The following is a 24,026-nucleotide window of genomic DNA, read 5'->3' as shown; positions in this document are numbered from 1 at the left end:
GCCATTAAAGGTTTTTTCTCGGCTACTTTACGAAATCACCATTATATCCTTCCAATGTATTTCGGATGAGGTTTTGAATGAGACATTCTCTTTTTTTTTTTTTTTCCATATTCAATCTATGATAAAATCTCATAAACATCACTATAGCAAAAAAAAAAAAAAAAAAAAGAGATAATGGCCCAGGCTCATTTATCTTCCCTTTAAAGATGATTGTTACACTCAAATTACTTGCGTAAGGAATAATAGTTGATTTCATAGATGAATATGTGAGGAATGAAGAAAGCACCACAACGAAGAGTCTAAAACAATTTATTGATCTGGTGGTTTCTATTTACTTTGACGAATACTTGAGGTATTAAAAAAAAAAAAAAAGACATGGCGAATGCTGCCTAGCTAGCTAATGTTTGATCTATCCTCCTAGCTAGTTCGTAAGTTTTGATTATATTGGAATTACAAAATCCAGTTAATTTTACAAAACTGATATGGCGAATATTGCTTGAAGTCTGAACTCAGGCTAATATTGACAGACCTGTCCTATTCCTAGACATTTTATTGTTATACTCTCAAATTTAGGAGATGCATGAATATATAGAGAGAGTTTGTTTGCATTCTCAAAAATATGGAACATGTTGAAAAAAATTTCTTTCATTAAAAATTACTTGAAATATATTACACATGCATTCTCACGTACAGAACATGACTTTTCCCCAATATGAAGACAGACTTTACAGACTTAAAATTGTTCAGACTATGCCAAGGTAATCAGGTTCATCTCATTATTAACTTGGCCAACATTGAGTTTCCCATAAATGCTCTGCCATAGGCAGCCGGAAGTGATAATAGTTTCTTTGCTTTTGGTACATAAGCCCGCTTTGTGAAGTTGTTGTAATCATTAGCTTCAATGGCATCTAAGATCTGCCGGTACAACAACAACGATGCCCATACTGCCCATCTACTAGTTAAGTTGAGCTCTGAAACTCCCTTCTCTGCTTCATCATAGAACATCCTTGCTCGCTTTATCTGGCCCTTCATGAAACTACGCCATTTATCGGTCACCTTCCCATGAAATATGTCATCATCTGACAAGCCAGCTCCTGCTAGTTCATCTTGTGGGAGATAAATTCTTCCTCTACTAGCACTACAAGACCACATACGAGGTATAAGTGTTTATGTATCATGAATCCAAAAATAAACTCAGTCTCATTGAGCCAATTTCAAGAATTGGGATTATCATCATTAATGGGGCTGTAAAATGAATCAAGTTGTTTGTGAATAGTTTAAATTTAGCTTAAATTTGGTTTGTGACGCTTGTTAAAACTCGATCATTAAGACAAAAAATTAGTCTTGAACTCAAATTTAAAGCTCGAGTATGTAAGGTTTAATCATTGAAAATAAAAAGGTTTGGTTTGATATCTTTGTGAACACTAAAAAGATAACAGCTTATGCAATTAACATGTACAACTTAAATTGGAACAAACAGGTGGTGGTATTTAATTTCTTTAAAACATGTTTACTAGAATATGCGTTATAAGAAACTTACTCTTCTCCAACATCTCTGAGTATGTTGGTGAGTTGATTAGCAATTCCAAGGGCTAATGCAGCATTGTAAACACTCTCTATTGAAGCCTTTGATTCTGGTGCTATCCCTATTACCGGAACACTCATAAACCCCACAGTGCCGGCAACATAGTAGCAGTAAAGGTAGAGCTCATCAAAGTTCTCGTATCTTGATTTTGTCAAGTCTAAAGTCATTCCTTCTATCATGTCTTTGAAAGGCTGTCCAATGAAACAAATTATGTAGAATATATTGGCCAATCTTAGCACAAATTGACATTTTGTCTAATATACAAGTGAGCATGCCAGTTTGTTTAGCCATTTGGAATGTACCTGTATATCAATAGGGTACCTTGAGACAGTATCAGATAGGGCAACATCATACACATCAGACGGTCGACCTTCAAAAAGATCAGTTAATCTTTTCTCCCATCTTTCTAGATCCTTGGGTGTGATGTATGTAGCATTAGGCCCATCCACAAGGTCGTCAGTCCTTCTGCACCACACTATAGAATAGAAGACATTCCATCCTTTCAATCATCACTTACAATTTTCTTACTCTAGCTAGGCTTAATAAAAGTACATCGGCTTTCAGCCTCTCATGTTTTAAATGCAGACATCAACTTTTGGCCTTTTTAAATGTGTACATCAGGGCATACAATTGTAAATATTATGTGAAAGAGTTTGCCTAAAATGAGAGTGAGAAAATATTTACAGTATAAACACTAGTTATTTAAATAGTAGGCACAGCAAAATAAAATATGAAGTTCAGGTGGTATAGTAAGACTCTTCCAAGGCGGGGAAGAAAGAGATGGGAGATTGGATTTAAATGGGATTTGATTTGCCATCCTTGGCAGTACTATGTGGGTTTGGGTTTGGCTGAGTAATATGGCAATGCCGCTGTTGCAACAACAATAATATGGTGGTGGTGGAAATGGGGTGGTTGAGGTCACTGAAGAGAGAGATTCCATGAGTGAGTTAACTGGAGTTGAGTTGGATTTTTATTTGATTTTTATTTTTTTGAGAAAGGAGTTGGATTTTTTATATGACATAATTTTGACTAGTCTAATTATGTCACCTAAATTTCATATTAATAAATCACATATGAGGTAGCTCATATTAATTTGTATTATACTAGGTATTTCTAGTATCAAGTGGCACCAATCATGATTAAAAAAAAAAAAAGTCTTAAATCACATTTATTGTCACATTATTTTGTAAGTTAATTAGTTAAAAAGACTTTAGCATTTTCTATATAAAAAACCTACCTTAATAAAACTTCTAGATCATCTCAAATAATTGTATTGGTTCAAAACTTCAAAGGTGATTTTAATTGTCATTTGGGGAAAGAAAACTAAAACATGCCAAATAAAGCAATATTTTTAATGGGACCAAATAAAGCATTTTAATACAAGCATGTCATACTTCACAATAACAAAAAAAAAGTAATTTTTTTTTTTTTTGGGAGTTTCAATCCACTCTTAATGATAGCTCTTTATCATCAGATAAATATATCAGTTGATTTTTTTGTGTAAACAGAGATTGAACCACAGATCAACTGGGGCCCACGATAAAAAGAGTAAAGTTAAAAATATATAAAATAAAAATAAAATTACCATTTATAATTGGTATAACGTCACCTTAATGCAGCTTTTATCAATAGCCAACCATAACATGACATCTTAATAATTGTTAAAAGAATTATGACTATTTTTTTTGTATCATTACACCTGTTAAAGCAAAAAAGAATAAACACGAATACCACTAATCGCCCAAAAAGCTCTTCGTAGTTCTGGCATCATGAGTAATGTACCTGAAAATAGCATGAGAGAAGCGATTAGCTCATTTCAATAGTATTTCCTCAATTATACAAGAAATTAAAGATTTTAAAAATGCATCAATTAAAAATTACCGACAGAAAGCCAAGTTCCAGCAACGAATAAACTCAGCTTTTATTAATTGGTTTTATTTTATTTTTAAAACCAACATTAGGTTGGTTGGTCTATCTAATCATAGATAATAAATTCATAGTAAAATGATTTAAGTGGGCCTTGGCTAAGGCTATTTAAGAATACAAACCGGGTAGAGGAAGACTAATCATGGAAGAAAATCAGTTCGAATCTTCACAAACTCTTTTTTTAAGAAGTATGATCAGAAATATATAGAAGTTTAGACTACACATGTATAATTAAGAGACCTCATCTATAAATGATGTTCCTTATGTTCCCCTATTAAGAGTATACCATGTGGTTATTTAATTAAAAAAATACACTTATATCTTATGAAAAAAAATTCATATAGTAAAATTTTAAGAGGGAACCTAAGAAACAATATTTAAGTAATAAATAATAATAGTAAAGAGTCAACACTCAATTGTTTTGATTGAATATATTTTCTAAAAAAAATAATAATTACGAAAAACTTATTTGTTTTCCAATGTTAGGAAACATTAGAAAATGCTTTGTTGGGAAAATAAGTTTAAAAAAAAAAAAAAAAAACATTAGTAGTATTTAATTTATTTATATAATGGTTTATTGGATACGTGACACACCAAAAAAAAAAAAAACGCATTTAGAAGGTGGAAATTTTTTTTCTGTTTTATTTACTTTTTGTTGATTGCTTTTAGAAGGTGTGTTAAATATATTTATTAGTTTTTTGATGATTGCTTTTAAAAGGTGTGTTAAATATTACATGTACTTGAAAATTTGAGATTTTAAATCGTGACAAACAACATGTCTACTGAAAACCTTTTTCTTTTTTTTGGTTGATTTGCGCTTTCCACCATTCCAAACATCGGAAAACACATAGAAATCATTTCCCAAAATATATTTTTCTGTAAACACAAACAGAGTGTTAGAAACAAAATAGATTACTACCAGTACCAAGTCTACCATACATACAGAGGAGCTGAAAGAGCAAGTATATATACCCAAGTAAAATGTGTTGTCGTACACGGCACAGAACTCTCTACACCTTTCATAAGCTTCATTCAAACGATTCCAATCACTCTCAATTGGTTTTTTCAGATCCAATGCGCTCTCTCTCCCCTGCTTTCTCACCCGAGCTGCTTGCTTCAGCACCACTTCATACACCCTCTCTTCCGAGGATCTTAATGAGTTTGCAACTGCGCTTGAATTTGCAAAAATCCCAGATGAAAAACTAAGCTTACACCTCCTTTGTGTGCAATAATTTCTGGGCATGAGACTGAGCAAAGAGTAATGAGCATTCATTTTGGGACAAACCACACAGAATCTCCTGACTACTTTTTCTGCATTGCATTTTTCTTTTTTTGAAAAGATTCTGCATTGCTTTTATACAATAGAGCATCGAAAATTGTATCATAAGCAATGTTTTAACTTTTTGTGTTTGTGTGTTTTCATATTGGTTGTCTTTCTGGGCCGTGGCTTAAGCTAGCATTTAAAAAAAAAAAAAATTGTGTCTATATTTTGTTTTGTATTTCAGGGTACCAGAAGGCAAAATCTGTTTTTACATAGAAATTTTCAAAGAAATAGAAGTTGTTTGCTATGACTTTTGGGATATATTATTTTATTGTATAAAAATATTATTTTAATGTGTTGAATTATAAAATAAAAGTTGGGGTGTAAAAAATATTGTAAAATAGTATGATATAATTGATAAAGTAATTTTTTGAGATAGTAAAATATGATATGATACAATTAAAATAATATATACCAAAAGTCATAGCAAACAACTTCTATTTCTTTGAAAAATTCTATGTAAAAACAGATTACCCTGAAATACAAAACAAAATATAGACACAATTTTTTTTTTTTTAAATGCTAGCTTAAGGTACGGCCCAGAAAGACAACCAATATGAACACACACAAACACAAAAAGTTAATTTTTGCTAAAGCATCAGCGCATTGATTTGCTTCCCGAAACACATGGGCCACACGCTTTTCTGGAAACTCCTTCAACAGGTTCCTGCAATCGGTCAAAAGTGGTTCCATTAATAAATTTTCAGCATGATTATTTAACAGGAGCACAATACTCAAAGCATCAAGTTCAATCAACAGCTGCTGAATCCCCATCTCCTTTGCCAGAATCAATCCGTCCCTAAGAGCCCACAGCTCAGCCAAAGCACTGTTAGTGTAACCTATCCCCCTAGCAAAACCTTTCAGCCAATTCCCCTCATGGTCACGCAGCAAACCTCCACCCCCTGCTCTGTACGGATCCTTCATAGCTGATCCATCCGTATTAATCTTGACCCAACCTCTTGGTGGCTTCTCCCAACCCACAGGAATTACAGATTTCAATTGCTTGGCCTTATTCACATAGCCAATTGAGAAAAACTCAGCACTACTTTGAAAGCATCTTCTCCAAGTTTGCAGGTTTATAGTACCAGTTTTAAACAAAAACTCATTCCTGTGTAACCACAAATGCCACAATCCCATCGGAAATAACACTTTCCAAGGCACCCCTTTAACATATGTATTCTTATCATCTTTACAATTGTATTCCAGCCATTCCTTTAGAGGAAGTTTAAAACACACTGCTTGCTTGATTAGAAAACATGTACTTAAAAAATAAAAAATAAAAGAGGAATTTTAACAACATGCACTTTTTAGGGTGAAAATAGTCATATACCACGTTTTGGCAAAATTTGTGGTAAATTAGCACTGTTTTAAAAATATTTAGAAATGTACTACCTTTTTAGTACTCGAGTTTCACAAAATCAAATTCTAAATAGTACTCGAGTTTAGTGAACTCAAATTCCTAATAAGTTGATACTTCTTTATATCACTCAAGCTTAATAAAGTTGAGTACGTTATTTTCCTTTTTTCTTTTTTCCTTTTTCTACTTTTTGTTTCGTTCTCCATCTCTGTAAAGAGAAGCCACACCAACTGCAAGATGTCCACTGTTGAAGCCACACCATCTTTACATACTGCTTTGTGCAATGGCGTTGGATAGGTGCCAAGGTGAACACTCAACAGTGCATGCAGTAGGGTTGAATTTTTGCAGTTTGTAAACTGTACTACAAACTATACTACATTTTAAAATATGATAGTGTCTGACCTATTGGATAGGTGGCTTTGCAAGAAAAGTTTTGTACAATAAATGCAAGCCAACTTGATCTTTTCTTCCTTTCCTTCCTTTCACACTCTTCGCATCAAGTCACAATAAATGCAAGCCAACTAGCTAACTTGTTCTTTTCTTCCTTTCCTTCCTTCCACACTCTTCATATCAAGTCACAAGTCACAATAAATGCAAACCAACAAGCTAACTTGTTCTTTTCTTCCTTTCCTTCCTTCCACACTCTTTATATCAAGTCACAATAAATGCAAGCTAACTTGTCTTAACATTTGTACATAAAGATGACTTCAATTCTTCTCATCAAAAAACTTCTCCAGCAAGTTCAATTTGCGAGAAGTTCCACTAGTGTACAACTTTGCTCATAGCTTGTCCATGTGGCAAGTTGTGGTTGGTGGAGGGGTGATCGTAGAGGAGAGAGAGATAATAAAACAGATTAAAAAATAAATACAATAGTCTATAGTGTCATCATAAATGTAGGATGGCACTGTAGCAGTATTGTAAAAATTTTTACAATTCTTTACTTTTACAATTCCGAATGTTGGAGGTTTTTGAGAAACAAATGATAAATAAAAGCAACATATGGCATTTAACATTCTAGATGCGAATGCTCTTATGGACCAAACTTTAGAAAGGAAGTTGGTTCTTTGAAAGGTCTTCCAGTTTATAACAAATATGTGACCACTGACCAATAGTTCAACAATATCAGAGAAAATGAGCTTTTGCCCCTATTGAGCCAAAAAAAAGAACAATATGTCCACGTTTCCAAATTATATAGGGGCATGTCCCTGTTTTGGTACTCGATCATCCAATAGTTGAGTTATATAAAGAACTCGTTTATGCTAAAACCAAGTTTCCATCACATTTTTGCCACGCTGGATCGCCATCGTGGCTTTTCTGCAATAAAATATTACAGCTAGACTGTTCAAAACAAGGCAATAATGAAATCGAGTTATATACAGAATAAAATGAAATTTTGAATGTAACGTCTCCAAAACAGTTTGTCTCCCTCAGTCCGATCAGTAGCCACCATTGTCTCCCTTAGTCTGTTTTGTCTCCCTCAATCTGTTCAGTACACCCTTTCCAAGTTTAATCCATCTATAAGTTGTCTTCTTTCTACCCGTAGGTTGAAGCTCAACCCAAACCCAAACCCACACCCTAACCTAACCGTGACCTGCAACTCTCACCATAACCCTCACCTGGATTTTTGACCATCAAGCTTAGAAATCAGAGTTAAAGGATTAGAAATGCAATAAGGTAATTTCTAAATTCTGAGTTCAATTTTTTTTGCCTTTGCATCTAATTTGAGTTAAGTTTGGCTTGTGCATTTAATCTGACTTAAGTTTGGGTTGTGCATGTACTCTAATTTGAGTTTGGCTTCTTAAGGTTAAAGAGTTCTTAATTTTTCTCTATTAGATTTTGCCTAGTTTGCATTGGTTTGGGTTTGCCTGAAATTCCTAATTTCCAATGAAAAAGGTAAAATGAATCCCAATGTGTGTTTGCCTGAGTTTTAACGTAAAGGTAAAATGAAAAAGGTAAAACATCCTGGAACATGTATGTTTTTCCAAGTAAATTCTTTATTGGCTTTGGAACAACATCCACATCATCATCCTTATCCTATCATGGGGGTTTATATATATATATATATATAATATATGTAATTTATTTTTATTTTGTTAAAGAAATGAGTTCCTCTAATATATATTGTGGTGATTAAGGATATGTAATGACAGAATTATAACTAGTGTAAGAACAAGTGGAGGTATCTTACATCTTTGCTCAATCAAAACAAAAGAGCATTCAAATGCTAGGATTACAGAGTCACAGTAGAACAACATTGAGACATTTGATTACCTATCAAAAAACAACAATGAGACATTTGATTTCTTGCGCGCCCCTGGTTAAGATTTTATTTCAGTTCCTTGTCTTGACTGTGGAAGCATTTCAAAAATCAGAACTAGAAGTATCTCCGGATATTAAAGGGAAAATTTTAAGTTACTGTTGTATTTGTCCACTATCATATCAAGGAAAGGAAAGTAGGTGCAGGACTATATAGTACTAGCTAGAGTGCTAGAGAATTTTGCTAATTCCTACTCAATACAATTGCCTTTATTTATTTATTTATTTTGGCTGTTTATAATTCACCACCCAAGACAAGATACTCATCTCATGATTATTACAAAATTTGACCCAAAAAAGAAAAAAAGATAAAAAAAAAAAAAAAGGAAAAGCTTATAAAATATATATATATATATATATCAAGAACCCAAAAAAGAAAAAAAGATAAAAAAAAAAAAAAAGGAAAAGCTTATAAAATATATATATATATATATATCAAGGCAACAAAAAATTAAACTTCATTTAAGCTCTAAAAATTTAGAATAATGCGAAATGTAAATGTGGTCATTGACAAGCAAGTGAAATTAAGAAAGCACGTAGAATAAATGATAGAATCTTACTATATAAAGATAAAATGGATAATAGAAGTTTAAGCTCTTCTCCATTCGCATTTCGCAGTATCGATTCTGTCAGCTCATATCGAGCAAACTTATCTGAGAAAATTTAGATTTTTTTTTTAATAGGTTAAACGACAAGAGTCATACCAAGTATATAAGTAATGCGAATTTTGGTACAATCATCGTGTTCTCCATTTGCTGAATTAATCTATACAAGGCTATTAGGCATATAGCCATTTACGCCAAACATAAATCTATATATTACAAATTTTTATTTCAGGAAAAGAAATATAAAAAACTGATTTTTAATTCATCATTTGGAAGAGTGATAAACTTCACCCAGAAGTAGGGGGGGTGTCCACGAGTCGAGCTGGGTCGGTTTTCGACCCAGCCCGAACCCGACCCACCGGCGTCGGGTGGATGGAAAACTGACCGCCAACGTCAATCGTTCAGATCAGTTTTAGGTTCAGGTAGAGATCGGGTCGTCGCCGGAATCTGCAAATCATCGCCAAAAAATGTAAAAAATCACCAGATCTACATCAAAATGGCCGAAATCTGCACCAAAATCGCTGAAATCTACTGGGAATGGCTGGATCTGGCTAAATCTCACCACATATGGTTGAGAACTCGCTGGATCTCCTCAGATTTGAGTATGATTTCACCGGATTGTATATAACCTTCGTCAAGTCGGGTGGCTCGAGTTTTAAAGAAGAAAACCCGCCACTCGACCCGCCGGCGTCGAGCCTTGGGCGCAGAAACCCAAAACTGACCGACGGGAGCATTGGTTTGGAGATCAAGTGGGTTGGTCGGTCTGGCGGGTCACGGTCGGGTCTGGACACCCTGGCCAGAAGAGAAAAAGATAACGAGATTATAAAAAGAGAAAAAAGAGGGAATTGATAGTGACGAGATCAGCTATTGTAAATATATATATATATATATCTCTTGTTTGCTATAGAAATTTATCATTACAATTTCCAATTTACATCCGCATTGCAAAAATCAACATCAAATTGTCATAAATTTTAAGCACAAAGCACGACCACTATGACTTCAGAGTTTAGAATCTCCCATGCTTTGAAGAAGATGTCTTGAGTGTTCTTATTGTTCAAGTAATTGTTATTATTGTTTCAAATCAAAGTTTTTACTCTTTTTTTTTCTTTTTCTTTTTTTGTTTCTTTTAATTTCCTAGGTTTTCTCAGCAACAAAAAAGAGACAGTGATTAGTTGGTGCTGTGGAGAAGAAGTTTAATAGTGATTAGCTTTTTCGTTTGCTTGATTTCGAGTTTTTTTTTTTTTTTTTTTGGCTTTAGCCTCTGTTTGGTTGATGAGAAAAGTGAAGGAAAATGATTGTTTAGTCAGTTTTAATTATAGTGCATAGAGAGAACGTGGAGGCAAGAGTACAATGGTTGGAAATTTGTTTCTAATAAATAAAGAGTTATTATTGTTTTGGTTTTTCTGTGCTTTCATTTTATCTCTCTTTGTCTCTTCGTTGCTGAAAAAAGATAACATAAGACCACTAAGTACAGTGAAAGGAGCTGATTCGAATATGAAAAAACTATTTGATAGATATATTCGTATATGAGGAAAATGAGACTATTTGATAGCTATGATATCAAATCTAGCGAAAGGAGAGGCCGAGGTTGCTAGCCAAAAGCTAGTCCCCTGTTGGAATCCCATGCTTGGTAGATTTTTAAAAAAGTTGTTTGTCATATTGGGATCAATTTTTATTTTTTATTTTCCTTTAAAAGCAGAGTAGGATTCTAGTCAAACTAAAAGAGTTCTTAACATTTTAACAGTGTGGATAAATCAAAATCTAACAAAATTTGTAATCAAAATCTTACAAACATTCACATTTTGCATTTGTCCATTCTAAAATATTTTGTCCCCTTAGTTTGGTGTAATAGACCTTCCTGATTGAAATTTGTCTCAGTTCATCAATCATGAAGCAATGATACGCAGAGCTACTGTACCAGTTTTTCTTTAGAACTACTTGTCTGATAGTCCACTAGGAACGAATTGCTGTTGCAGTATGCGTTATCTAATCTATTGTATACTTTTGCATATTGTCAATCCATTTTCCATTCAATTGAATAAAATCAAATTTTTAGTTTGGACTTATCATTCTTAGTGAGTAAGAGTAGGTTGGATTAGGGTTAATCATTAATATTCGATTTCACACTGCTTACCCCACTAGTTATTAGGGGCTACAGTTAATGGGCAAATCCTAATTTAGAGCCATTTTGTCCTCTTGCACAACATGGTTTTGAAACCCGAACCGGACCGTACGGTCCGACTGAAAAAACCTCAAACCGCTCATTTTTGCGGTTCTTTTAGTCTCAAGAACCATTCTATGGGAAAAAAGTAGAGACCTGTGCGAACCGCGATCAGACCTCACGATTTTGAGAACCGTGAACGATTCTCGTGGTTCTCATAGGCCCCTCTTAAAAAAAATTTAAGGCCTTAAACGGCACCATACCGTGATGTATACTAGATTCCGGCCGATTAATGGATACCGGACCGGTACAAAATTACACACAAAATGCTTCTTTCCCTCCCTTCATGCCAGTCATACTTTCTGCCTCCCTTCATTTCTAACTCTATTTACACTAACTATGAAGTAATGCCATTTGGTGGAGAGCAGTGGCACCAGTAAATATCCAGCAAGCTTTGAGTCCTTGAGAAGGGGTTGAAGGTCTGAAGCTTTAATAGAAAGAGAGAGTTTGAGCCCTGAGGTGAAAGATAGAGAGAGCTGTGATTGAGGTGAAAAAGTTTTGGAAAATAAATAAAGAAATGTTTGATATTGAAGTGATAAGTTTGATCATGTGGAGATGAGGGCTTGTTGGAAATTTGAAGTGTTAAGTTTGATCGTGTGGAGATGAGGGCTACGTTTGATCGTGTGGAGATGAGGGCTTGTTGGAAATTGCAATGACAGTAGGCTGTACTTGTAGGTCCTAGGCGTGTGATGTGGATCAGAAAAAGAAAAAGAAATTAATAAAGGTGGGAGTGGGAGGCAACTAGCAAGAGGCATCAGGCAGGCACGTGTTTGGTTTTATCACCCAAATTGATGCATATCATCCTCTTTTGTCCACTTGCCAGTACAAATGGATGCTTTTAATTTTCTTTTTATAAAAAAATGGTTATTATTATTATTATTGGATAGATATTTCATATTTGGGCTTGAGATGGATATATTAGACATAGTTAAAATATGGATTTATAGTTTTAATTGGATTATTTAATTTAATTTTCCTATTTATACTAATTTAATATATTTATTTATATTTAAATAATTATTAAATTAATTGTGACATCATTACGGTTCGACCCCGGTTCAACCTCGGTTTGACCTCAAAAATCATGAACCTCTCTCTTTTACGGCTCAATGAACGGTCCGGGTCTAAAAACCTTGTTGCACAGTACTACCTTTAGCCTTTCATCTATTGAGTTCTATCTCTAGCTAAGCCTGTTGTGGCAATGATACTATTTGATCAACAGTCTAACCCAATCCATGAACCTACAAAGAGGAGAAGGAAGAGAGATGATCCATCAAAGTCAGGTTGGCTAAGAGACTCTCTGATACTTAAGTCAGTATACAAACTATTAGAAAAAATGTTAAACGCTGTCTTCTTTTCTTGTACTTGTACTGGTCCCCCATTAATATTTATGTTGCTCAAGGATGTAATCCCTTCAAGACATCAAAGAGATTATCTATAATATATATACCCTCCTTAATTCAAGGGTCATCTCATCAATATTGAGATACATACCATAGATTTCAGTGCTATTATGCAAGCATGAATGCATTTCAAGATGTAAAAGAGAATGGAATATTAGAGAAGTTCTCTAGTAATGCTCCTATCAAAAAGAAAAATGATTTTATTTTCGCTATAACCCCCCATAACCTATGAATGCTAAGTAAAAACACAAAATACCTCCCCATTTGAAAAATAAAAGTACTCAAGAGGCAAAATGGTGAAATTATGAGTAGAGAGAGTTTATAGATAAAACTTCTGTATCATAATTTTTGCTATAACCCTAGTGTGTGCAAATGTGAATTATGAGAAAAAGAAAGATGATAGATTCATGAGACATTTGTTTTCTTACGCACCCTTAGTTAAAGTGATACATTGTTTTGTTATACTTTACTTTCATGTTGGCTTGTTTGCCTTTACCGTGTTAATGTCTGCCTGAGATCAATGGTTTATTGACATGATTGCATGCATGTTAGTTATGCAACGGGTGTCAGATGTGGATCCTGGACCCACGAATCGTACACAATTGATGTGGTAGCCGCAACATTAATCCACGGCACTATGGGGGACGACCGCCACCGATCAGGTACGTAGATGTTGGAAATGGTATCATTTCTCTTTTCGTTTAGGAAGAATTTTATTTAATCCAAATTAAAATTTTGCATAGATTTAACTGAGCATGAAGTGTCCATAGACATTTTATGGGACAATATCCCAATTTGGATTGATTGATTGATCCCAAAAATCATTGTTTATGTTTAATCCTCTTAAACTTAAACAATGATTTTTGGTACTAAGTAAAAAAAATATATATAATGAGCACCTTTATACGAGGCTTGATGCTAGTATAAGTATTGTTCTTAATATTCAAAATGTTTTGGTTCTTTCATGGTTTATCAAACATACTTCAGTAAATGAGTGATGCAAGTTCATTATTTGGTTGATTAATTAGGATGCAAGTTCATTATCGAAAAATACCTAGTTCTCTCAACTAGCACTGAAGGGTAAATGCTTATTTATACAGGCTGTATCAAAGTGCAATCATAAAATCAACTTGAATTGATCTTATCTACTATTGAGCTACAATGAATAACCAGCTAACATCATAACTAGCATATTGCAAAATGTTCGTAATGCTTACTACTCTCTAGCAATCATTATCCTACTATTTCTTGCATATTATTATTATGTAGCATTCTTATAGTTATTTCATGTGCATTATCCTAACACAACGCTCTTTCGTGTGCAGGGAGTGACAGGCGTGCTAAAGTGTCAACGCTAATCTTGTGAGTAACCCCATGGTGGGCTAGACCCACAGATCGCCCGTTACATAACTGAGGTGGGTTTCGAAGGATTATTCAAGGTTCCAGAGATGGAAGTTGATCATGCATTGATCACAGCATTGGTCGAGCATTGGCGTCCGGATACGCACATGTTCCACTTACCTCATGGAGAAATGGGTATCACCTGACAAGATATCGAGATGATGCTAGGGGTTCTTATTGATGGGTTGCCAGTGATTGGGAGGGTGAGGTTGGATTGGAGTGGGTTGTGTTTTGAGTTAGTGGGTCGTCGACCTCCAAACCCGGTACCGCATCCCCATGAAAACAAGTCTATCCTTGCTAGGGCAAGGATAAGAGTCAGCTGACTTAAGCCATGGTTTAGCAGTCCCTTAGCTATGGATACTACTGATGATATAGTGCAACAACATAGCATTGTGTCAATTAAAGATGATGCATTACTTCGTTAGATGATGAAAAAGATATTTTATACTTCTCAGATTCAAGCAATGATGATTTCCAAAAAATTTTACTTACAAACATTAGATGTTATAGTTAATGTCTACACGTTGTGTGCAATACAGAATGTTGTTGTTAATGTCTAACAAATGATGATTATGTACGTTCAACTTTTGCAAATCTAAAGATTAACTGTTCATTAGTTTTAGCAAATCTAAAGATTTTCATTTTTTGTCAATAAAATTTATACCACCAAAGATCCAATATAACCAATGTACACACATAACACTCATCACCCAAATTAGATTTATTGTACATTATTTGTAGCAAATTTAAAGATTGTCATTTTTAGTAATTAAAATTTACAACACCAAACAACTAATATAACCCCAATGTACTCACATAACACTCATTCAAGAAAATACCAAAGCACAAGTAACACAACCTATCAAATGAAAATTCTTCTCTAACAAAAACATACATCATGGATGATAAACTTTTGTAATATCTAAAACTACTCTTTACGTACACCATAAAATTCTCTATGTACTTCAAACAAGAAAATGAGTTTCTTACCTGAGATGATAGAGAGATAACACCGAGTCCAGGGATGTATAGTTGTGGTTCTTGAGGAGAAGTTGTGAAAAAAATGAGGAAATTCTGTGCATCTGTGAATGGAGGTGTGTATAGCAGTATAACTTGATGATGCTACAGTCGAGTATGGGTTACTAAAATCGATGTTGCTTTTATCGGGTGAAGTACACGACAAAAAAACTTCACGTGTAAACAGGTGATTTTAATTTCCTCAGTAACTCGATTATATTAGGATCGAGTTCCTATATCATTAAAAATATTGCAAAAAAGCCATGGTGGCAATCCAGTGTGGCAAAACATGATGGAAACTCAGTTTTAGCATAATCGAGTTCTTTATATAACCCGACTATTGAATGATTGAGTACCAAAATAGGGACTCGTCCCTATATAGTTTTGAAACAGGGACATATTGCTCTTTTTTTTTTTTTTTTATCAATAGGGCAAAAGCCCATTTTCTCCATAGTTTAGGCACTGTTTATTATGGACCAAACTTTAGAAGGGAGATTGGTTCTTTGAAAAATCTACCAACTTACAACAAATATGTGACCATTGGCCAGTAGTTCAACAATAACACAAGAGACACAAATACTCCCCATAAAACATGAAAAATAATTAAGTGATTTCAGTATGAGAACCAGCAAACAATTGTTGATAAAATTATTATGTTTGTTGTGAGACTAATAGTATTTAATATTTACAAGACTGTTAAGTAAACCAAATGGTACATACTTGCCACTATGTATTAGGTAGACGTGGCAAATTGGCCGGTTGGGTTGGGTTTGAGTCGGGTTAATCGGGTTGTGGGTTGGGTTGACCCATAATTTCACATAAAATTTTTCTTTATAAGAAAACATATATTTGTCATTTGAAAAATCACGCAGCAAATTACTTAATGTAAAATGCATTACTTTGAATTTATCATTTATATCAATAATGAGCTTAGATAAACATATTAATACTTATTCAATAATTTTAAAATTATACAAATCCCAACATTACTAACCATAACAAAATAGCACAAAAGATAAGTAAAACAAATACACAAGTTTCATTTTTACACAATATCAACATCTCAAAACATTAAACAAAATTACAAGTGCTTTATTGGATAACTAATTTGACAAAGAATAAAAATATATAAAAATTTTACAATCTTGAGAACTAATTTTATAATCTATTATCAATTGTGGTTGACACTCTATTTCAATTTGAGAATATACATTAAAGTTTGATTGTTTAGCTTATTTATACATGATCTCTTTTATAAATATAATGCTATTGTTAAGCAATGCACATTCCAAGAAATATCATAATATTTTGAAAAGCCATTTATTTTGGATATGAATTGTTAAAAAATAAGCATAAACATTCATAATTTATGCTAATTTCATTGATATTTTGGTTTTACTCTTTTCGCACTTATGAATATTTCTCATACATGTATATAATTTTAAATATATGTTTTTAATTCTACTGTAACTAAATTATTTTGGCATGTATTTTGTTATTTGATATTTAAAAATATTTACTCATTACAGAATGCTTTAACAATTCATCTTTCAATTCATTTATATATGGTTATGTAAAGGTCTCAATTGTTTCCTTAAAACTCACAACAAACAGTTAAATTAATATTGCCTTTTTTTTTATCTTCTTCTTCTTCTTCTTCTTCTTTACCTAAAAAAAAGTTTTAAAAAAATGGTTTGGGTCAAGGATCAAGTCGGGTTGACTCAAAAGCAAGTAGGGTAACGAGTCAACCCGTTTTTGCTTTGGGTCAAAAAATTTGGATTTTCGTCGGGTTGGATCAGGTAAGCAAATTATGACATGTTTTGCCATGTCTAGTATTAGGTCCTCCCAATTCAACTTTTCTATGGATGATATATATATATATATATATATTAATGAAGATGGTTTGAGTAAACTATGAAAAAAGACTAAGTAATCTCACTTTAAAATTATTCACTAATATAAATCAAGTTAAGTTCCTACATGCACATTGTTGTCTTTCATTTTTCTACTTGTTTTCTTCAAACTGTGATGAAAATATTGGATGATCATGAGATACATTTTTCTCCCGTGGAAGATAACTGGGGAGAAATTAAACCTTGATTCTAAAAATATTTAAGAAATTCAACTGAACCTATTTGTAATGAGGTGAGCAAAATAGTGAATATAATGCTTTACAGGTCTTGAGTTCAGTTTTCCTTTATGTTTCAGGCCGATTAAATATAATTTGAGGCCTAATAAGACAATAAGTTCAGTTTTCCTTTATGTCTTTCAGGGTGTCGTTCAATATATAATTTGAGGCGTAAGACAATAAGACAATAATAATTATAAATTTGACCTGAAATATTAGTTCACTCCTTTAGCCATTAGTCTCTCTTGCCGTTGAACATTATTGTAATGGAGAGCGAAAAGACCAGACATCCCTGGATATGCGTATACATTTTCTGTATTTCTATTTCTATGGTGCAAATAGAGATATACAATTCTTGTATTTCTATTTCCATTCATAAAAAAATTCCATATCAGTTATAACTTATGAGCCAGCAATAACCATCAGTTAAAAAGGGCAGCAAGTCAATTCACTGTTGTACCTTTGAGTAAGATGCCTATAGAGAAAACTGGAATGCAGTAGATCATAAGTTCGAGGATAGGAATTAAAACACTTGCACCAGTCGTGATAGATTCCATCAACCCTCGGTCAAATATAATGGACTCAGGTAGATCAATAAGTGCTACAACAAATCTGAAAGAAGCAGAATCTCAAAATCAGTTCGGTGAATAGATAAAGGGTGATCCTGCAGTATGTCATTGACTCCATACAGCAAGGAATGAGTGATGAAGAAAAAAAAAAGTGGATTATATTTAAGGCCATTTATTAAATTATCAACATTATGGAAAGAAAAAAAACTAAGAGCAATAAAAAAAAACTGTAGACTATCAGTTAACTAATAAAAAATAAATAAATAAATAAAACAAAAAATGGAATTAAGTTATTAACAAAGGGCTAACTCTGTATACTTTACCCTTCACGATGAGCATTCATATCACATTCCTCACACTCAACCCGTTTATGGCAAGGTCATTTAAATAAACATCCAATACAAGGGAAGACCAATGTTTTGTGACGTCCTAAAACAGTTCTTCAGCACCTTATCAATTGATAGGATTGAGGTTTACCACTAAGCCACTTGGGCCAGCTGAACAAGTTACCCATACTATCAACCGGAAGCAGAGAAAGACAATGACTGAGAGCCAGACCTGCCACAGAAATATAGAAAAGACTAGTACATGTATGGATAAAATTCAGAATAGTATTCTAAAAAAAGTGATTCACAGGCAATGGTCCAGTAGCCTTAGTAACAGTAGCAGCAGCAATGTTAGTGTGATGGAGAGATGGAGTGCTTTGGAAAGATGTTATGAACCATCTTTCCTATCTTTCCATTCACATAAAGGGGGGTTATTATCTCTGCATTATTCATAGCAGGAAGGTGAGACAGGCTTTTGGTATATTACAAGCACAATTCCAGACAAATCAACAGTCCTAGCCACAACTTTCCAGCTCATTAATTTCGTAAAAGTCACCATAGCTGCGAGAAACGTTAAATGAGGATGTCTAACTTTGATAAACCAAACATCTATTCAAGCTTTTTTAGATCTCATATTGGTAAAACTGAAAAAGTAAAAAAATAGCATTATGAAGGTAAGAATTATTAAAAATCCATCTAAGAAATTATGAGGATTTACAGCAATATGATTAAGACAGAGTGAGGTCAGATAACAAATCCTTCCATACAGTCTGATCTCTTAAATCATCACGATTAACTGGTGTCGCAGACCATACTATGGGAAAATAAAAAGAAGACACGACATAGGAAATGAAAACAAATTAGTACACCAGACTTAATAGTGAAAAACAGTTGCACAAAGTACCATTTTCAACCTAGTGAACCCTGCATCATGCACAATGAATCAAATCATATGCATTGTCTTGGAAAGGTCAGCCTTCCTGTTCCAATGACTGACAAAGTAAGCAAGAATTCCCCCTTCAAGAGCAAACTGTATCTGAGCTTCTTGCTCATCCTTTGGAGCAAATGACATGGTAGTAACATTTTTGTCCCCATTCAATAGTTGGTAAAAGTCTGTAGAAAGAAAGGAATGACAAAGATCATTCAATAGTCCGCAACAAAATTACCATTAATGCCAAACACAACAGACTCAAATTCCATATGTTCATTGATGAGTGAGACCAAAATGAAAGATCAAAACTCCAAAAGAGAATCAAATTTCCTTGTTTTTCACGGGTTATTTCAGAATCTTGTCACTACCACCTTTCTAGTCTGTTTCAATTTAGAAAAATTGAACATGGAGTAGAAATAGACACAAAAACATTTAGCTGGCAGGGTTCATAAGCTGGTAAAGTCGTAAAATGGTATTCTGTTTTTATAAACTCAAGGTAACTAATAACTGCTTCCTTGAACTGAGTGCCAACTCTATGAAAAACAAGGCAATCACTGGACTTACATACCCAGGTTTGGTCCTTGTGCTCAGCAATCTTTGTATGAGGGAAGTTATCACACTAAATCTTGGAGAGAAGGGAAAAAAACACTTCTTGATAAATAAAATATAAAAATTTATACTAAAATTGTAGAGTTAAAAAAAAAAAAAAAAAAAGAACCAGCATCTTCTCTCACAAGCAAAAGTCAAAAGTTTCGTTCCATTCAAGCAAATAACAAGGTTTACAGATCACAATAGGTCAAGCATTAGAATACAAAACAAGGGATAATGAATCAATATGTACCACACAACACAAATCCACACAAAAATGGTCTGATATTTATATACATATACATAAGAGTTTGAGATATAACCATTGAAATTTCTGGACATCAAATACTACCAATTTAACAAAACAAAAAGAAATGCCGGTCATTGGGTCAGATGGCATCTAAGACAAATGCAGGGTCTCCATCATATCACTGGTATCTCCAGAAAGATTGCTGGCTAGTGGCTTAGTAGGTTGAGAAGACGATTTAATCGATTCAGGCTCAACAGGATCAGCAATAGCTTGAAAGCTTGACTTGTAATGATCTCGTTCAATGGTCAGCCTGCTAATATCCATCCTCAATGAGTGCAAAGCCATCTCATGCTCTCTTTGAAGATCTTGCAGGCGGCGCTCTGCGCTCTGTCTCTCCTCATGCAGGAGACGCTCTGTGCTCCGTCTCTCCTCTTGCAAGAGAGATTCTGCTCTCCGTCTCTCCTCCTGCAGTAGGCGGTCTGTGCACTGTCTCTCCTCCTGTAGGAGACGCACTGCAATCCTACTCTCCTCGATCAAAGACCTTGAAGAATCCCAAGCCTTTCTAAGAGAGGCTATCTCAGTCTGTGCAAATATGCAATCTTGAGCGAGCATGTCACGTTGCTTGATGATTTCAGAGACAGCCTGCGTCTCATCATCACTGTCTGCATGCTCAGCACAGGTGGGGCAACTCCCATCTCCAAAGTCAAACATCTACACAGAAGTCAAAAAATAAAAAACTCATAATGAAGATAAATGAAGAAGAGAACAGAAGAGGGGGAAGGCATGATAGAGAAATGTACCTGGCCAAGAGTGAAGCAGCCGCGGATTCTACCATCAATTGGGAAGGGGGAATTGATGACATAGTGGGCGGAATGCACGAATTTTGCCTTGAAATATTTTTCTTCAGTTTGATCATCCCCTACGTGTGGGTTCTGAAAAATTACGATGCTAATGACACGTTTTTTATAGTCTTCGACAGCACCTTGATCGATGCTAATATAGGGATGGGGAGGCATGCCAGACAAGACAAAACAAAAGAATCCATTCCCCAAGTGAAGTAAGCTTGAGGAGGAGTACAACTGTTGAGGAAATATATAGATAGCATCCATGCCCATCTCCTTAGAGGCAGAATAAAAAGGGCACTTTTCAGCCAATGTCATCTCCCACAATGTCCTCTTTTCTAGACTATTTTTTATTTTTTCTTTCATTTCTTCATCATCTAAATTCTCATTGCCAGCAGCAGGTAATGGGACTTTAAATGCAGCTACAGTTTCGTAAGAATGTCCATAAAGGAAACCCCCGACAAGCTCACACCTGCCAATGAAAGTATTAGCAGGGCAGCGAGGGAGTGTCAGGCATTTTATCCATTGGCCACCATCAAGATCAAAACTGTAAAGACAGCTATAAAGGCCCTGCCTGGCTAAAAGGAGAACCCTTTTCCTTGCCTCCTCAAGATCAACAGCATGCCCAACCGATTCAGTCTTTTTATTCTCAATGTCACAAATAATGGGAGGGGGATTTGGCAACACAGTCCACTTATCATCTGAAGGATCATACATCTCAAACAAAGCTTGCTCTTTTATGGCTTCCTTTTCCGCTAAGTTTTTTATCAAGTTGCCGCTTTGGAATGTGAAAGTGCTTCCAAGCACGTAAATCTTCTCATCAACCACAAAGGCCACAGGTTTAGACTTTCCAGTGTTCATCATCATCGCTTTCATCAACTTATCATCATTGGCATCGGCTGCAGCAGCTGTTGTGGTGGGGTCAAAAATATAGACGTCTCGTGGATAATCATCCCGTGTTACATTGGAGTACTTTTTCTTAATTTCTTCATCAATGTCACCATCATCACACAAATCCAAATCATCGTATTTGCCACCAAATAAGTAAAATTTTGAGCCCAATTGAACGCAACACATGTAGCGAGGGTATTCTCCCAATTTAAGTTGGAGGATTGGATTTGGGTTTGGAAGTGGCTTCACTTTAACTGGGGGTGCAGCAGGAGGAGGAGGGGGGAGCGGGTTTGGTAGAGCAATCTCAAAAAAAGAATATATTAATGGCCCACTTCCAATTGCATGCTCTAAATATACGTACAGATTTGTTGCCGCTGCTGCTTGTGACACGACTTCCCTCTTCTCCGACGACGAAGCAATCATCGGTGGCGGTATCGGTAGCGACTTATGATTGTGATGAACTAGGGTGGCTAGGGTTTTCGTTTGTACTTTTATTTTATTTGAAGATCCAGTGACGGACTGAAATTGGGCCCCACTTTGACCCACGCCGCTGCCAAACCCAGATCAACCCAAGACCGATGCTTTTGCAGTAAGGAGGCGAACAGTGCTGCGATTCATGAAGATTTCAGATCGGTGAAGGCGGAGGAGAAGGAAGGGATTGAAGAGGCGATATAGCACATAATTAGCTGGATTTGAAAAAGGGTTTTGTGGTTCAAGAGGTGAAGTTGTTGGTCAAGAAGTCTTAAATCTGTTTGTTTTACCACTGCACGTAAAGTATCTTCAATTCGGCTCAAGAGATAGTGAAGAGGAGATGAGAGATGAGAAAATAAGAGAAGTTTTAGGTTTTTTTTTTTTTTTTTTTTTTCTAACCGTTGGATAAAAAACTAGAGAAAAAAAAAAGGTCAGGGATGGATTAAACGGCATAGGCATGAGTCCAAATCTTCTGTCCCACTTTTCCTGTTCCACTCTATACTCTATCAATAAATGTTTGCCACGTGTTCATCTAATTAATTAAATACTACTATTAATTAATAACTGTAATATTAATAAGTCAATAATGATAGTATTTAATTAATTAAGTGAACACGTGGCAATCATTTATTGGTGGAGTATAGAGTGGAGCAGGAAAAGTGGGACAGAAAATTTGTATTCCACAGGCATGGCTTAAACGGCAGCTGCTATTTTATAGGTCTGAAATTACTGTGTTGCTCCTAAATGTATGTGTGAGCTAAAAAAATAGTTTGTGCCCTTTTTGGTCTTTTTATCATCAATTCTAGGGGTTTCCCACAGTTTGCCCACACGGTTTGACTAAAATTACTGGGTTGCTTCGAACCTCATATGTGAGCTACAAAAAAGTGGGGCTCTTTTTAGTCTTTTTTGTGGCCAAAATGGAAAATTAATCCTGATTTTCAAACATTATAATTAGTAGACTACGTTTTCAAAGTATATTTTTTACTAGCATTTGAAGTTTAAAAGACTCGATTTAGGGTCTATAAATCGAGTCTCAAATAGGGGTGTGTGCGGTTCGGTAAGGGCGGTTTTTTTCCAAATTTATTACCGAACTGATAGACATCGGTTTCTTAATAATTGGAACCGATGCACACCGCCTAGGGTCGGTTTTCCAACCTATAGCGTTGCGGTTTTTTGCGGTGCGGTTTAGTCGGTTTGGTCGATTTGAAATATTAAAAATTCTATTTGTTTTTTTAATTAACAAATAGAATTTTTAACAAATAGAATTTGTTTTTTGATTAACAAATAGAACTTTTTGATTAACAAATAGAATTCTATTTGTCTCCCCTCCCTAAGGCTCCGCTTGGGAGTTCATAAGGGAATGGAATGGAATGAAATGAGATAATTATAAGGGAATAGAAAGGAATGGAATGGAATAGAATGTATTTAAGTAAGGGAAAGGAATGGAAAAGAATGGAATTAAGTAACCTTGTTTGGATGTTTTAAAATAAAGGAATGGAAAAGAATGAAAATGAATGGAATGTAAGTAATCCTGTTTGGAAGCAACATTAAGGGAATGGAATGAAATCATTTTATGACAATATTACTATTAAACCCCTGTTTTAAAATAAATGGTTGAATATATAGGGATATTTTAGGAGTTTTAGTAAAAAAATCATTAAATCTAATTCCATTCCCTCACATTCCTTCCAATTTCGGGGGGAATGAAAATTTGAGATTTTAAGGGAATAGAAAGGAATGGGTGTTCCCTTCTACCCATTCTATTCCCTCCCACTTAAACTCCCAAACAAGGGAATGAACTTTCCATTCCCTCCATTAACTCCCAAACAAGAGAAGGGAAGAATAATCTAAAATTATTCTTTTTATTCATTTCCA

The 24,026-nt window shown here is 34.6% G+C and overlaps 2 protein-coding genes and 1 pseudogene across 2 annotated transcripts; all 3 read right to left on the bottom strand.

The window, feature by feature from the left end:
• Nucleotides 1–629: 629 nt before the first annotated feature.
• Nucleotides 630–4,970, bottom strand: LOC111988960 (phytoene synthase 2, chloroplastic). The gene is made up of 5 exons (XM_024020763.2): nt 4,484–4,970; nt 3,317–3,367; nt 1,888–2,060; nt 1,541–1,776; nt 630–1,138 (listed from the first exon to the last, which is right to left on the bottom strand). The coding sequence occupies exons 1-5, from the start codon at nt 4,782–4,784 to the stop codon at nt 769–771; spliced, it is 1,131 nt and encodes a 376-aa protein (XP_023876531.1). The 5' UTR covers nt 4,785–4,970; the 3' UTR covers nt 630–768.
• A 12,756-nt stretch (nt 4,971–17,726) lies between these two features.
• On the bottom strand, nt 17,727–19,378 carry LOC111988966 (probable methyltransferase PMT23; annotated as a pseudogene).
• Nucleotides 19,379–19,985: 607 nt separating this feature from the next.
• Nucleotides 19,986–22,444, bottom strand: LOC136068347 (uncharacterized). Its single transcript, XM_065775398.1, has 2 exons — nt 20,748–22,444; nt 19,986–20,658 (listed from the first exon to the last, which is right to left on the bottom strand). The coding sequence occupies exons 1-2, from the start codon at nt 22,101–22,103 to the stop codon at nt 20,098–20,100; spliced, it is 1,917 nt and encodes a 638-aa protein (XP_065631470.1). The 5' UTR covers nt 22,104–22,444; the 3' UTR covers nt 19,986–20,097.
• Nucleotides 22,445–24,026: the final 1,582 nt, after the last annotated feature.

This window comes from Quercus suber, unplaced genomic scaffold (genome assembly GCF_002906115.3).
Source record: "Quercus suber isolate HL8 unplaced genomic scaffold, Cork oak 2.0 scaffold_111, whole genome shotgun sequence".
Lineage (NCBI taxonomy): Eukaryota > Viridiplantae > Streptophyta > Magnoliopsida > Fagales > Fagaceae > Quercus > Quercus suber.
This window is presented reverse-complemented; position numbering and strand designations above follow the sequence as displayed.

Excerpts from the sequence above, each read along its gene's own strand:
- LOC111988960 (XM_024020763.2), bottom strand. The coding sequence starts at position 4,784 with ATGAATGCTCATTACTCTTTGCTCAGTCTCATGCCCAGAAATTATTGC. Across the intron at positions 2,061-3,316 it reads AGCTTTTTGGGCGATTAGTG|TGTGGTGCAGAAGGACTGAC; the intron begins GTATTCGTGTTT and ends TCTATTCTATAG. Across the intron at positions 1,139-1,540 it reads CTCAGAGATGTTGGAGAAGA|TGCTAGTAGAGGAAGAATTT; the intron begins GTAAGTTTCTTA and ends GTGGTCTTGTAG.
- LOC136068347 (XM_065775398.1), bottom strand. The coding sequence starts at position 22,103 with ATGATTGCTTCGTCGTCGGAGAAGAGGGAAGTCGTGTCACAAGCAGCA. Across the intron at positions 20,659-20,747 it reads GCTGCTTCACTCTTGGCCAG|ATGTTTGACTTTGGAGATGG; the intron begins GTACATTTCTCT and ends ACTTCTGTGTAG.